This window comes from Mustela nigripes, chromosome 14 (genome assembly GCF_022355385.1).
Source record: "Mustela nigripes isolate SB6536 chromosome 14, MUSNIG.SB6536, whole genome shotgun sequence".
Taxonomy (NCBI): Eukaryota; Metazoa; Chordata; class Mammalia; order Carnivora; family Mustelidae; genus Mustela; species Mustela nigripes.
Genome location: NC_081570.1, coordinates 40,226,519 through 40,240,714, shown reverse-complemented (window position 1 = coordinate 40,240,714; position 14,196 = coordinate 40,226,519). Strand labels below are relative to the sequence as shown.

The 14,196-nt window shown below is 35.3% G+C and overlaps 2 protein-coding genes across 2 annotated transcripts in view; both read left to right on the top strand.

Moving 5' to 3' along the window:
- Nucleotides 1-14,196, top strand: part of FAF1 (Fas associated factor 1) — a 537,816-nt gene that overhangs the window by 175,878 nt on the left and 347,742 nt on the right. The window contains exon 5 of the mRNA XM_059374699.1: nt 11,141-11,232. Coding sequence (XP_059230682.1) covers nt 11,141-11,232 — 92 coding nt within the window. The remainder of the gene's footprint in view (nt 1-11,140; nt 11,233-14,196) is intronic.
- LOC132001738 (cytochrome b-c1 complex subunit 7-like) lies at nt 3,179-4,013 on the top strand. The gene has a single exon (XM_059376575.1). The coding sequence runs from the start codon at nt 3,239-3,241 to the stop codon at nt 3,455-3,457; it is 219 nt and encodes a 72-aa protein (XP_059232558.1). The 5' UTR covers nt 3,179-3,238; the 3' UTR covers nt 3,458-4,013.

Below are 14,196 nucleotides of genomic sequence, written 5' to 3'. Positions count from 1 at the left end.
TAAAGCCTCTGCCTTCGGCCCAGGTCATGATCCCAGGGTCCTGGGATCGAGCCCTCTATCGGGCTCTCTGCTCAGTGGGGAGCCTGCTTTCCCCTATCTCTCTCTGCCTCCCTCTCTGCCTACTTGTGATCTCTGTCTGTCAAATAAATAAATAAAATATTTTTAAAAAAGTTCCTGAATTAGAGGAGCTAGTTAGAAATGGGGGAATTTTAAAGAACAGCAGAAAACTACCTAAATTTCATGAAAAATATAAACTTACAGATATAAGCAGCTTAGGAACTCCATCAGGAGTAACTCAAGGGAAACCATATCAAGGTACATCATAATAAAATTGTAAATCAATAGCACAAAAAATTTGAAAGTAGCAGAGGTGAGAAAACAAAGACAAATTGCATATAGGGAAACGTTTAAAAATAGTGATTAGAGACCAGACTTCTTATCAGAGCCAGTACAAGTCAGTGATATTTTTAAGTGCTAAAGGAATAAAATGTTAACTTAGAATGCTGTATTCCACAAAAGTATCTTTTAGAAATGAAGACTAAATGATATTTTGCACACAGAAACTTGAAGAAATGTTAAAGAAAGTTTCTTAGGCTTTAAGGAAATGATAAGAGATGGAAAATTGATCAACACAAATAATACAAATGATAAGAGATGGAAAATTGATCAACACAAATAAATACAACCAGAAATTGTAAATATTTGGGAAATTTTTTTATTTTTAATTTTTAAAAAGATTGATGTTTGAAAAGTGAAAGTAATTGCAGTATATTGTGGCATTTATGAATTATGTAGAAGTAAATGTATGAAATGTATGAAAACACTAACACAACAGGAAAGGAAAATATAAATATACTGTTATAAGATAAGTCCTGTATTATTTAAAGCAGACTGTATTAAGTTAAAAGTACATATTGGGGTACCTGGGTGACTCAGTCAGTTAAAGTTCTGACTCTTGGTCTCAGCTCAGGTCTTGAACTCAGGGTCATGAAGTTAAGCCCTGTTTTGGGCTCCCCACTGGACATGGAGCCTACTTAAAAAAATAGATAAAAATTCAAATTGTAGGGGCGCCTGGGTGGCTCAGTGGGTTAAGCCTCTGCTTTCGGTTCAGGTCATGGTCTCAGGGTCCTGGGATCGAATTCCACATTGGGCTCTCAGCTCAGCAGGGAGCCTGCCTCCCCCCTCTCTCTGCCTGCCTTTCTGCCTACTTGTGATCCCTCTCTCTCTGTCAAATAAATAAATAAAATCTTTAAAAAAAAATTCAAATTGTAAACCTAGGAGCAATCACTACAACAGTGAAATGCAGATTATAGTTATTAAGCCAAGGGTTGAAATGAAAGGGAATACCTAAAAATAGTAAATTGAAATGAAGGTAGAAAGAGATAATAAAACAAAAAATAAGATAGGATGAATATAAAAGCAATAAGACCATAACTACAATTAATATAAATTATCTCACATTCTTTTTTTTAAAATATTTTATTTATTTATTTTAGAGCATACACCTGTACCCATGCATTTGGGGAGGGGTAAGAGGGGAGGGAGAGGAAGAAGGGAAGGACTCCCAAACAGACTCTGCACCAAGCTGGGAGCCTGACATAGCTCATTCCCTGACCCTGAGATCATGACTGGAATGGAAACCAAGAGTCAGAAGCTCAACTGACTGAGCCACCCAGGTGTCCCTGTCTCACATTCTTACTAGGAAGTAGAAATTGTGAGACTGGATAAAAAAGGAAAATGAAATATGTATGTACAAGAAACCTACTTTATTAAAATGTACATAGGAAAATGCTAATCAGTATATGAAATGTTAGTAACATTTTATTATGTTGATATTAAATGAAGTAGACTTCTGGACAAGGAGTATTATTAAGGCCAAATGGACACATTTTGTGATGAACATGGCAACTCATCACAGTCATCACAAAGACATACTATCATAAATATGCACATATCTAATAACAGAGTTTGAAAGTATATGAAACAAAACCTGATAGAACTGATATGAAAAAAGGACAAATCCACAGTGGTAATTGGAGAGTACAGCTTTGTCAACCTCATAAAACTTTGTCAACCTCATAAAACACATTGCTGAAGAACATATAACTAATATAATACTTGATAATTAAAAACCAAATTCTTCCCTCCTAAGATTAAGAACAATGCAAGGTCCACTTCCTTTCTAATAGTAAATGTTCAGAACAACAGCAATATGAACAACATATCAACCAATTTGACCTATTTGAAGTGTTGTAGACTCCTCATAACCACAGCAAAATACATATTCTTTTCATGTGCAGTTGGTACGTTCATTAAGGCAGAAAATATACTCACCCATAAAACAACTCACTAAAAGTTTATAAAAATCATGTGATGTGTGTTCTCTGACAGTAGTAGAATTAATAGAAATCAAGAGTCTGGAAAATTCTGATATATTTGGAAATTAAACAGCATTTCTAAATAAACCAAAGGTCGAAGAAGGAATCACAAAAAAAATTAGAAAATATGTTGAACTGAATTAAGATGGAAACATGGCATATCAGCATTTGTTTGATGCTGACAAAGTGGTATTGAGTGGGAAATTTGTAGTTCAAATGCTTAATTACAAAAAAAGGAAGTTCTAGAAGCAATGTTCAGCCCTTCTACTAAGAAATAGGAAAAGTGTCCCCTCCCCTCCTTCCAGTTAGAGCAACAGGATTTCCCTTCACTCCCAAAACAGCTAAATAAACTACCCAAAAGGCTTAGAAGGAATACTATTAGGAATAGTGTCTGTGCTCACATGCTGAATTGGAAAACCTCAAGGCTTTTGCATTGGTATCGGAATAGTTAGCATTAGATTAAATACTATTTGGATGATACTCTCTGACATCTTAGTAGCAAGACCCAAGCACATTGAACTGTTTCCAAGTTACTTACCTGTATTTTAGAACAAAGCCCGAGAATATTTATAGGAATAAAAAAGTATTCATTGCTCATCGAAGCAAAATTCACAATGTCTGGCATCCAATAAAAATTGCCAGTCATTCAAAGATGCAGAAAAACCTGGCCCATAATGAGGAGAGTAATTAAAAGCAACTCAGAACTGACATAGATTTTGGAATTAGCAGGTACAGACATTAAAATGGTTTTTTAACTCTCTTACACTTACATTTAAAAGAGAGTGGAAAAGGGTAAAAAATGTGAGCAGGCTTGTGGTTGCCTGTGGTGGCAGAGTTCAATAAGCTGGGGTTAATGCAAAATGATATATGAGAATGATAATGTGAAAGAGACCATAAGAAGAGTTCTTGGGAACCTTTATAATGACAGGATGTTTCGCATTAAGAGAGTACTAGGCCTGACTATGAGGCAGCAGATTTTGCCTAAAGAGCAGTGGACAGAATATGAAGAGGATAAATTCTACCTTGAACCATATCTGAAAGAAGTTATTTGGGGAAGAAAGAGATGGGCAAAGAAATAATCATAGAATTAAAATCTGTGGTAGCACCTGTCCTACAAATAATTTTAAGATGTTGAGTAAACATGAAATGTACAATTTAGAACTATTTAAGCTGCAAATGTATTACTTTAAATAAATGTCTATTGTAATTATAAAAAATATAAAAATAAAAAAGAGGAAAGATTTAAAATAAGTCATTGGAAATATTAAAATGACCCAAACTGAGTGTCTAGAGCTGAAGACCATGATGTCTGAGATGAAAAATTTTACCAGATGGGATTAACAGATTAGACAGTGAAGAAGAAAAGATTAGTAAATTTGAAGACATCACAATAGAAACCACTTCAGCAAAGAGTGGCAGTTTCCTACAAAGTTATTATACAATGGCCTTTCCTCTTCTAAGTATTTACCCAAGAGAAATGAAAACGTGTCTATAAAAACTATATACACTGTTGTTTATGGCAATTTATTTGTAAAAGCACCAAACGTAGATAACTCCAAATACCCATAAACCAGTAGATGGATAAACACATTGTTGTATATCTATATAATTTAATAGTACTTAGTGATAAAAGTCTTGTTACACACAACCATGTGAGAGAATCTCAGACTTTTTTGAGTGAAGGAAGCCAGATTTAAAAAATATATTATGCAATTCCATTTATAGAAAATCTTAGGTAATGCTAACTAAACCATAGTTACAGAAATTAAATCAGCAGTTCTCTGGGGATGAAGTAAGGAGATATAGAGGAATTACCAAGGGGCATAAAAAACCTTGGTGGGGGGGGAGTAATGGATAAATTTACAACCTTATTTTTTTTTTTTTAAAGATTTTATTTATTTGACTGAGAGAGACACAGCAAGAGAGGGAACACAAGCAAGGGGAGTGGGAGAGGGAGAAGCAGGCAGGCTTCCAGGTGAGCAGGCAGCCTGAGGCAGGGCTCGACCCAAGCTGAAGGCAGAGGCTTAACAACAGAGCCACCCAGGTGCCCCTAAATTTATAATCTTGATTATGATGAATTTCACCTTTTGGATGTATTTGTCAACACTTATGAGATTGTAGATTTTAAATATGTGCAGTTTATTTCCTGCCAATCATAATGAAGATATTAATTTTTGTTTAAAAAGAGCAAATAAGGGGCACCTGGGTGGCTCAGTGGGTTAAAGCATCTGCCATCAGCTCAGGTCATGATTCCAGGGTCCTGGGATTGAGCCCCACATCGGGCTTTCTGCTCAGTGGGGAGCCTGCTTCTTCCTCTCTATCTCTCTCTCTCTCTGTCTGCCTCTCTGCCTACTTGCGATCTCTGTCTGTCAAATAAAAAAAAAAAAATAAATAAATAATCTTTTTAAAAAAGGAGAACAAATAAAATTCCAAAGTAACTGTAAAAGGAGGCAAATTATGTATGTGTATACACACAAGCAGAAATCTATAAAGCAGAGAATGGATAAATAGTAGAGAAAATGAACAAAATAAAACTTACAGCTTTTTTTGAGAAGATGAATAGAATTGATAATTCACTTGCTACTGTGAATAAGAACAAAAGAAAGAATGCACAAGTTGTTCATATTGGAAGTGAAAGGAACCTATAGACATTAAATGGGCTATAAGGCAACATCAAGAACAAATTTATGCCAGTAAATTTAAAAGATACATCAAACTTTAAGTAGCTATGAAGATTATTTTAAAGGTACAAAATATAGCCAACAGAAGAAAAAATAAAAAATCTGAGTAGGTGTGTATCCAGTATATAAATTGAGTTGATAATCAAAAACATCCCCCAAAAGCAAACCAGATATTTCATGTCTTCACTGATAAACTCTATCTAATATTAAAGGAAGAAATACTAGCAATCATTCAAAAATAGAGTATTTCTTAATTCATTTCATGAAATCAACATTACTCTAATACTAAAACCAGACAAAGACATTACAGGAAAAGAAAGCTACAGACCAATATTTCTTAAAATTATAGAGGCAGAAAAGTTCTTTACAAAATATTTGCAGGTTGGGGTGCCTGGGTGGCTCAGTTGGTTAAGGTCCAACTCTTGATTTTGGCTCAGGTCATGATCTCAGTTTCATGAGATCAAGCCCCAAGTTGGGCTCTGTGCTCAGCATATGGCTTGCTTGTCTTTCTCCCTCTGCCCCTGACCCCGCTCTTGAGCTCTCCTGCTCACATGCTCTCAAATAAATAAATAGAATCTTAAAAAAGAATTTGCAAGTTAAATTTAGTAAAATACAATAAAATACATACATAAGTATATAATATACCTCATGGTCAAGTGAGGTTATCCAGGAATGCAAAGCTTGCTTAACAGCTTATAATTTATTTTTGTAATTCACAGTATTAGAATAATAAGTGAGAAAATTCATCTGATCATTTCAGTAGGTGGAAGAAAAAGCACTCAACACCCATTCATGTTGAAAAATTAAAACAACAACAACAACAACAACAAACAACTAGTAAGAATAGAGGGAAACTTTGTCAACCTCATAAAACACATTGCTGAAGAACATATAACTAATATAATACTTGATAATTAAAAACCAAATTCTTCCCTCCTAAGATTAAGAACAATGCAAGGTCCACTTGTAGCACATCTATTCAGTGCTTTATAGAAGATATGCATTATCCTTGAAGCACACAAGAAGAAGATCAGTGTCATTAGTTATTATTAATCATCAGAGAATATAAATTAAAGCCACATTTAGAAACCATAGCCACCGGAATGGCTAAAATTAAAAGGACAAAAAATTCTTTTTTGTTGATAGTGATATGCAGCCATTGGAACTTCGTTGGAATTCGTAATGGTATAATCACTTGGGAAAACAGTTTGGCGGTTTTAAAAATAAAGTTAATCATACAGTCTAGCAATTCCATTCTCAAGTATTTGTTCAAGAGAAATCAACACATATTTACAAAAGGGTTTACACAATGTTCATCATAGCTTTATTTGCACTAGGGAAAAAATATAAACACTGCCAATGTTCATCAGCTGGAGAATGTATAAACAAATACTGCAATATCCATATGTATTTTATTTGTTGCTGTGTAACAAATGACTCAAAATTTAGCTGGTTAAGAAAATTTGTTATCTCACCATTTGTATAGATAAGGAATCCAGGTGTGGCTTAGCTAAGCTGTAATCAGTTTGTCATCTCAAGGTTCATCTCAGGGAAATATAAACTTTTGAGATCATTGATGTGGTTGCTGACAGATTCATTTCCATGTGGGCTATTGAACCAAGAGACTCAGCTCTTCACTCAGTCTTGGTTGGAGGCTGCCCTCTATTCCTTACTGTGTTTGCCTCTCTCTATACCAGTTTGCTTTCTCATCAGAGAGAACAAGTAAAGGGCAAGAGAGAGAGAGAGTGTAGCAAGATGGAGACCATAGTCTTTTTTTTCTTTTAATTAAAATTTTAAACTTATTATTATTTTTTATAAATATATAATGTATTTTTATCCCCAGGGGTACAGTTCTATGGATTGCCAGGTTTACACACTTCACAGCACTCACCATAGCGCATACCCTCCCCAATGTCGATAACCCAACCCGCCTCTCCCGAACCCCCTCCCCTCAGCAACCCTCAGTTTGTTTTGTGAGATTAAGAGTCACTTATGGTTTGTGGAGACCATAGTCTTAAAACCTGTCTCATTAGTCACATCCCATCACCATTATTATATTTGCTTCATTGAAGTAACTTGGTACTTCATTGAAGTAACTTGGTACCAAGTAACTTGGTACACACTCATGGGAGAGGGAATTACAAAGGGCATGAATACCATAAGGGTGGGGAACATTGGAAGCCATTTCAGAAGCTGCCTACCTTACAATGTAATGAAATACTACTAAATAATGAAAAATAAACTTATTGGTACATGCAACAGTGTAGCTGAATGTCAAAAACATTAAGTAGAGCAAAAGAACCCAGGCATAAAAGATAACAGAACTAATCTTTAGAGTGAGAAGAAAGGTCAGTGGTTGGGTGAGAGAAGGTTTTTGTTTCAAAGAGGTATGAGTATCTTTCTGTGATAGAGGAAATGTCCTTTATCCTAATTGTGGTAGTGGTTACAGTGGTGAATATATTGTCAAAATTCATGGGTGAATTTTATTATATGTATATATATAATAAAGCCTCCTCAACTTCTTTATTCATTCATCCATCATTGGACAATTAGGTTCAGTATTTTGGCTGTTGTAGATAATGCTGCTTTGAACATGGGGGTGTAGATAGCTCTTTGATGCAGTGTTGTGGGTTTTTTGTTGTTGTTGTTGTTGTTATATTGCTGGATGATACGGTAGTTCTGTTTTTAATTTTTTGAGAACGCTCCATGCTGTTTTCTCTAGTGCTTGTACTAATTTACAATTCTACCAGAAGTGTAAAAGGGTTCCCTTTTCTCCAATCTTTGTAGAATTTGTTATTGTTCGTCTTTTTGATAGAAGCCATTCTAGTAGGCATGAGGTGATATCTCATTGTGGTTTTGACTTTCATTTCCCTAATAATTAGTGATGCTGAGCATCTTTTCATTTACCTGTTGGCCATTTGTATATCTTTTTTGGAAGAGTATCTGTTCAGGTCCTTTGCCTATTTTTTTTAAAAAAAGATTTGTTTCATTTATTTTAGAGAGTGAGAAAGAACAAGGGAAGGGACAGAGAAGAGGGAGAGAATCCTTAAGCAGACTTTCCACTGAGTGTGGAGCCTAACACGGCATGATCCCAGAACCCTGAGATCATGACCTCAGCTGAAACCAAGAGCTGGATGCTTAAGCACCTGAGCTACCCAGACACCCTTGACCATTTTTAATTGGAGTATGTGTGGGTGTGTGTGTGTATATATGTATGTATGTATGTATATAAGTGTTTTGGTATTATGTTGTGAGTTGTTTATATATTTTGGATATTGACGCCCTATCAGATATATGGTTTGCAAGTTCAGTGGACTGCTCTTAATGACATCTGCATATCTGCACATTTTTCTAAGTGACATACTAGGGTGCTGTAGTGGCAGTGCCATTTTGTGTTAAGATCTTTGGTGTCAGAAAGACCCAGATACACATACTGGCTCTGAAACTTGCTGCATTCTAGTACTTCACTGACCTAAATTATTTTGGATATCCCTAAAACAATAATTACTGTTTATTTAGAATCTATTCTGGCCAAATACTATACTAGACATTTATGTGTGTATTACCTAAGTTAATACAAATCAAAATAATCAACATTTTTTGAAACATACACTAATACAAAATATTTCCATGTCTTCTGTGATTTAGTGCAGAAACCCAATTAAGTGTTGGTACTATAATTATCCCTTCTTTACAAAAGAAGATATTGAGACCAACAGAATAAATTTTTAAAATATGAGGAACTCAGGCAGCTGTCAAAATTCTGGTTTTGTTTTCCATTCTTCTCTTCCTGTGGAATTAAACTTTTTATATGTTATCCAAACTTGTTGCAAAGAGTAACTGCAACTTCAACTTAAAATCTATTTTTGTTTTTTTCTTTAAGAAACTTCTCTTAGATTATAAATGCTAAGAGTATCTCCAGGAGTCTAAGTAGAAACTGTCAGGTGAAGGTCAGTTTCTAAGAGGAAAGTACTGGGTGGAATTGAAAGAGCATAAGCTCAGTTCCAGGCAAGGAGAGCTCTAGAAATACTAGCCATAAATGAAAAGTCCATAAATGAAAAGTCAATGTTTATATGTATTTGATATAAAAAGTATGGCTCATTTTCCTACTGTTTCCATAAATTCTTTGTCAGCAGTGACATTTTCAAAGTCTAAAGTTGATAAAGGTTTGTGCTTGTAAAATATATTATGACATTTAGTCACTATCAAAAGTGCCCAGATAGGAATTTTTTTGGGGGAAGTAAGACTTTGTCACTAAGGCCATGAAGCATTTAATTATAGTACTGCTTACTTTGGCACCTGTATTTCCATAGTACTGTGTAGCATAAGTTTTTTCCCCCTTCGTTTGTCAGCATGGAATATTTTTCCTCTTTTAATATATAACATAATCAGGTTTTTCAGTATTCAGTCACTTACTATAAATGGGGTTGAGTTATGTGTTTATCTGAAAGTATAGACTAGGGGTGTGTGGATGACTCAGTCAGTTAAACATCCAACTTTTTTTTTTAAGCAGGGGCCTTTTTTCTTTTTAAAGATTTTATTTATTTATTTGACAGACAGAGATCACAAGTAGGCAGAGAGGTAGGCAGAGGGAGAGGGAGAAGCAGGCTTCCTGCTGAGCAGAGAGCCTGATTCAGGGCTCAATCCCAGGACCCTGGGATCATGACCTGAGCCAAAGGCAGAGGCTTTAACCTACTAAGCCACCAAGATGCCCCAACATCCAACTTTTGATTTCAGCTCAGGCCGTGATCTCAGGGTCATGAGTTTGAGCCTACATAGAGTTCCATGCTGGATGTAAAGCCTGCTTAAGATTCTTTCCCCCTCCGTTTGCCCCTTTCCCTGCTCATGCACTCTCTTTCTCTCCAAAAATAAAGTATGAAAAAGTATACTCTTAAAAATACACTTTTTTATTTTTTATTTTTTAAGATTTTATTTATTTATTTGACAGATAGAGATCACAGAGAAGCAGACAGAGAGAGAGGAGGAAGCAAGCTCTCTGTGGAGCAGAGAGCCCAATGCGCGGCTCAATCCCAGGATCCTGGGATCGTGACCTGAGCCGAAGGCAGAGGCTTTAACCCACTGAGCCACATAGGCGCCCCTAAAAATACACTTTTTAAAAAAAAAAAGTATAGACTAGCAACAACCTAATAAAAGTAAATATATGCAATGCTTGTATATTCTGATTCAACAATCTGCTTAATATACTGTAGTTCTAGAAATTAGCCGATTAATTTATTAGTAGACTTGATTCCTGAAAAACAGTTTCTGGAACACTGGGAAAATTTTGATTCCTCACTGTTTTTCATTAGCATCATGTTCATTTTTGCCTTTTTAACCTTTAAGTCTTTTGTCTTCATCAAATAGAATAACTTGGTGTGCACTCCTTCATGACCCAGTTATCCTTCAATCTGGGTTTAAGTCTCATCTCTCTCATAAAGCCTTCTCTACTTAATCCAACACAATTTTTTTTCTTTTCTGAAATTCTGTTGCTTTTCTCTTTAATGTAGTTTAAATTGTCTTCTAGATTATATACATTGACTTTATTTTTTTAGCTGCTTTCATGGATGTAATTTCCTTTTATCCTTAGACCCTGGAAATAGTTAAGAACAGCAATATTATTCTTCATTTTATGATACAAAAAATAAGAATAGATATTTATTTCTTGAAGATAAGACTTCAGCCCAAATCTTCATTCTAAAATCTGCTGTGCTTATACTGTATCACTTCAAGTTTTATACTTTACCTGCTATTCCTACCACATGCTGAGTATATACTGGTATTTTCAGTTGATTGGTTTAAAGTAAGTTGTTTCTAATCAAACTTGTATCTATTTCTTTTAAAGAGCTCTGCAGTTAATTAACTAATTAATTCTAGAGTCTTTTGTCATAATCTTGAAGCCTGAGTTCTTCAAGGGGGCAACATTTGTTTAAGATTTAAAGTTTGGACTATGTAAATTATTCTTATTTATTTATCAAATGTCATTGTGTACCATATGCCTAATATTATTGGTAGCCCTGGATATGGATAAATGTTGATTACATTATTTTGTTAGTAATATTCAGTCTTTTCTTATTTATGCAGGAGAGATTAAACAGATTCTAGAAAATGAACTTCAGATACCTGTGTCTAAAATGCTGTTGAAAGGCTGGAAGACCGGAGATGTGGAAGACAGTGTGAGTTTCTTAATTGCCTAGAAATAAAAGGAAATTAAGTCATGCAATTGACTAAATGATACATAAAAATTGGTTTTTATTAGTTTTCATACATATGACAGAAGTAGATTTTGGTAATAGCAACTTAGTTTAAGGAATCCGCAAATAGTGTTGATCAAGTTAAAAAACATTTTCATGGTAAACCAACAATAGTTTTGAATGAGTTAGGTATGTAATTGAAAACACTGTATGGCATGTTTTTCCTATTTCTGTTATTTAGGAGTTAGTTTGGCACTCTCTCTTTTTTTTTTTTTTTTTAAGATTTTATTTATTTATTTGACAGAGAGAAATCACAAGCAGGTGGAGAGGCAGGCAGAGAGAGAGAGAGGGAAGCAGGCTCCCTGCTGAGCAGAGAGCCCGATGCGGGACTCGATCCCAGGACCCTGAGATCATGACCTGAGCCGAAGGCAGCGGCTTAACCCACTGAGCCACCCAGGCGCCCCAGTTTGGCACTCTCTTATGAGAGCTTTTACTTTTTTATCAAACCTCATAGGGTGTCAGTAAGTACCCTGGAATAATTTACTGAACAATTATTTACTGGCCTGCAAGAAGTCATGCACAATGTATACATGTATGCCAAATATTGATTATGGAATAAAGATAATAATAAGACATTTTTTTAAACTTGGAAAATTTAATGATAAGAATCTTTGTTTACTTGGGTAATGGCCAGTGCATGGAATGAATTGTACTTTAAGAATTTTCATAAAGTGTTGCAATTTTAAGGCAGTAGTTGCTGTTCTTAAGAACCCAGTAGCAGCTTCAGGTATTAAATATTTCACACACTCTTTCTTTGTCTGACAGAGAGAGTAGAGAGGGATTGAAAGAAATGAATTAACTCTAGAGTTTTAGATGTTTAAAGTGCAAATAATAATCAAATCCTTTCATAGTTATTAACTTGATATTTCAGTATCTAGGCATAAACTTAGTGTTCAACTTTTGGTTCAGTTCTTTGTCAATGACTTCTGGTAGACATTGTGCCTATAAATATGTATACATGAATTCATATGGTATGTGGAGGTGTTTGGAGTATTTAAGTAAGATATTTATATGAATTTCACATTAGCAAGGTATTTATAAATTTAGATACAAATTAGTGGTGTATATCAGACTTTCTTCATGGAACCAGGTTGTAAATATTTTAGGCTTTATGGGCAATACAGTCTCCATTGCAGCTACTTAGTTCTGCTGTTGTAATGTGAAAGGAACCATAGGCAATATGTGAAAGAGTGAGCCATGACTGTGTTCTAATACATCTTTATTTATGGACAGAGAAATTTGAATTTTATGTAATTTGACATATCATGAACTACTCTTTTGATTTCCCCCCCCCCACCATTTATTTATTTATTTTTTTTTTAAAAGATTTTTATTTCTTTATTTGACAGACAGAGATCACAAGTAGGCAGAGAGGCAGGCAGAGAGAGAGAGAGGAGGAAGCAGGCTCCCTGCTGAGCAGAGAGCCCGATGCGGGGCTCGATCCCAGGACCCTGAGATCATGACCTGAGCTGAAGGCAGAGGCTTAACCCACTGAGCCACCCAGGCGCCCCCCCCCCCCCCCATTTAAAGATGTGAAAATCACCCTTAACTTCTTAGGCCATTTAAGAGTAGGCAACGGGATATATTTGTCCCATAGGCATAGTTGTTGACCCCTGGTGCTACTGTAATTGAAACACAGGTTTAAAAATAAAAAGAAATGCTCCCTGAGTAAATCAACAACCTCGGTAGAAATAAAACACTAAAGTGCATTAATTTATATGGCTGTATCATTTATTTGTTCATTTATTGAGAAATTTATGGATATGCATCTGTTGCACGTGGCATTTTTCAGTCGTTTGTGTAGAGAAAGGCAGTTATTTTGAAAGTGTTCTTAAAGCAGTCTCTTCTAATATTTGAACATAGTCTTTTGTTACTGACAATATCTTCAGTTACTTATTTCTATCTACTCTTTTCCTAAGGTGATTTCTGCTATTCCTATGCCATTAATTTTCTGATTGCTCCCAAATTTATATTTCCAGGTTATACGTCTGTGAATTCATGTATCCAAATTGATAATTCACTTTGTACTTGCATACCTTATGACATCTCTAAGTTAGCATGTTTAAAATGGAGCTCTTGGTTTTCCTTTCCATGCTATGTCTCTACCAGTTACCCCCAATAAACAGCAGCACCATATAGACACTGCTGAATCCAAAAATATGGGCATCCAGTCTTTTCCCATTTGAAACAACACCTAATTCTGTGGTAAGTCCTATAGCTCCTGTCTCCAAAATATATTTCAACTCTGATCACTTTTCAGTATTTTTATTGAGCTGCCTAGGCCATTAGCATCTTGCCCAGAACAGTGTAATAGCTTCATCATTGTTTTTCCAGCTTCCTTTCCTGGGTTCTTCCTTACATTAGCCACAGGGCAGCCAGAATGATCTTTTAAGAACATAAATTGAATTATATCACTCTCCTGTTAAAACAGTTTTTTATTGCACTTTGGATAAAATTCATGCTACTCACCATGGTTCAAAAGGCATTATATTATTTACCCAATGTTCACCTCTATGACCTCATCTTCAGCCTTTCTTATCATCACGTGCCATGATGCAGCCATAGAAACCTTCTTTTAATTCTTCTATTAGACCCAAGCACTTTATATCTTTACTTGTACCTTCAACTGCTTGGAATGCTTTACCCCCAGTTCTTCACATGGGTGGCTCTGTTTCATCCTCAGGTCTCAGTTTAAACATTACTTTCTCTAACAGGCCTCTGTATAAAATTAGGGTCCCATCCCAGCAATTTCTACTATAGTCCCATGAGTAAATGTTTGTGAAATGAAGGAATGAATAAAGAACTTAAAGAAAGTATCCATTTATATAATCATGCCATATGTGATTTGAGGGGGAAGATTTAGTGGAAAATCTTTGGGTCGTGGTG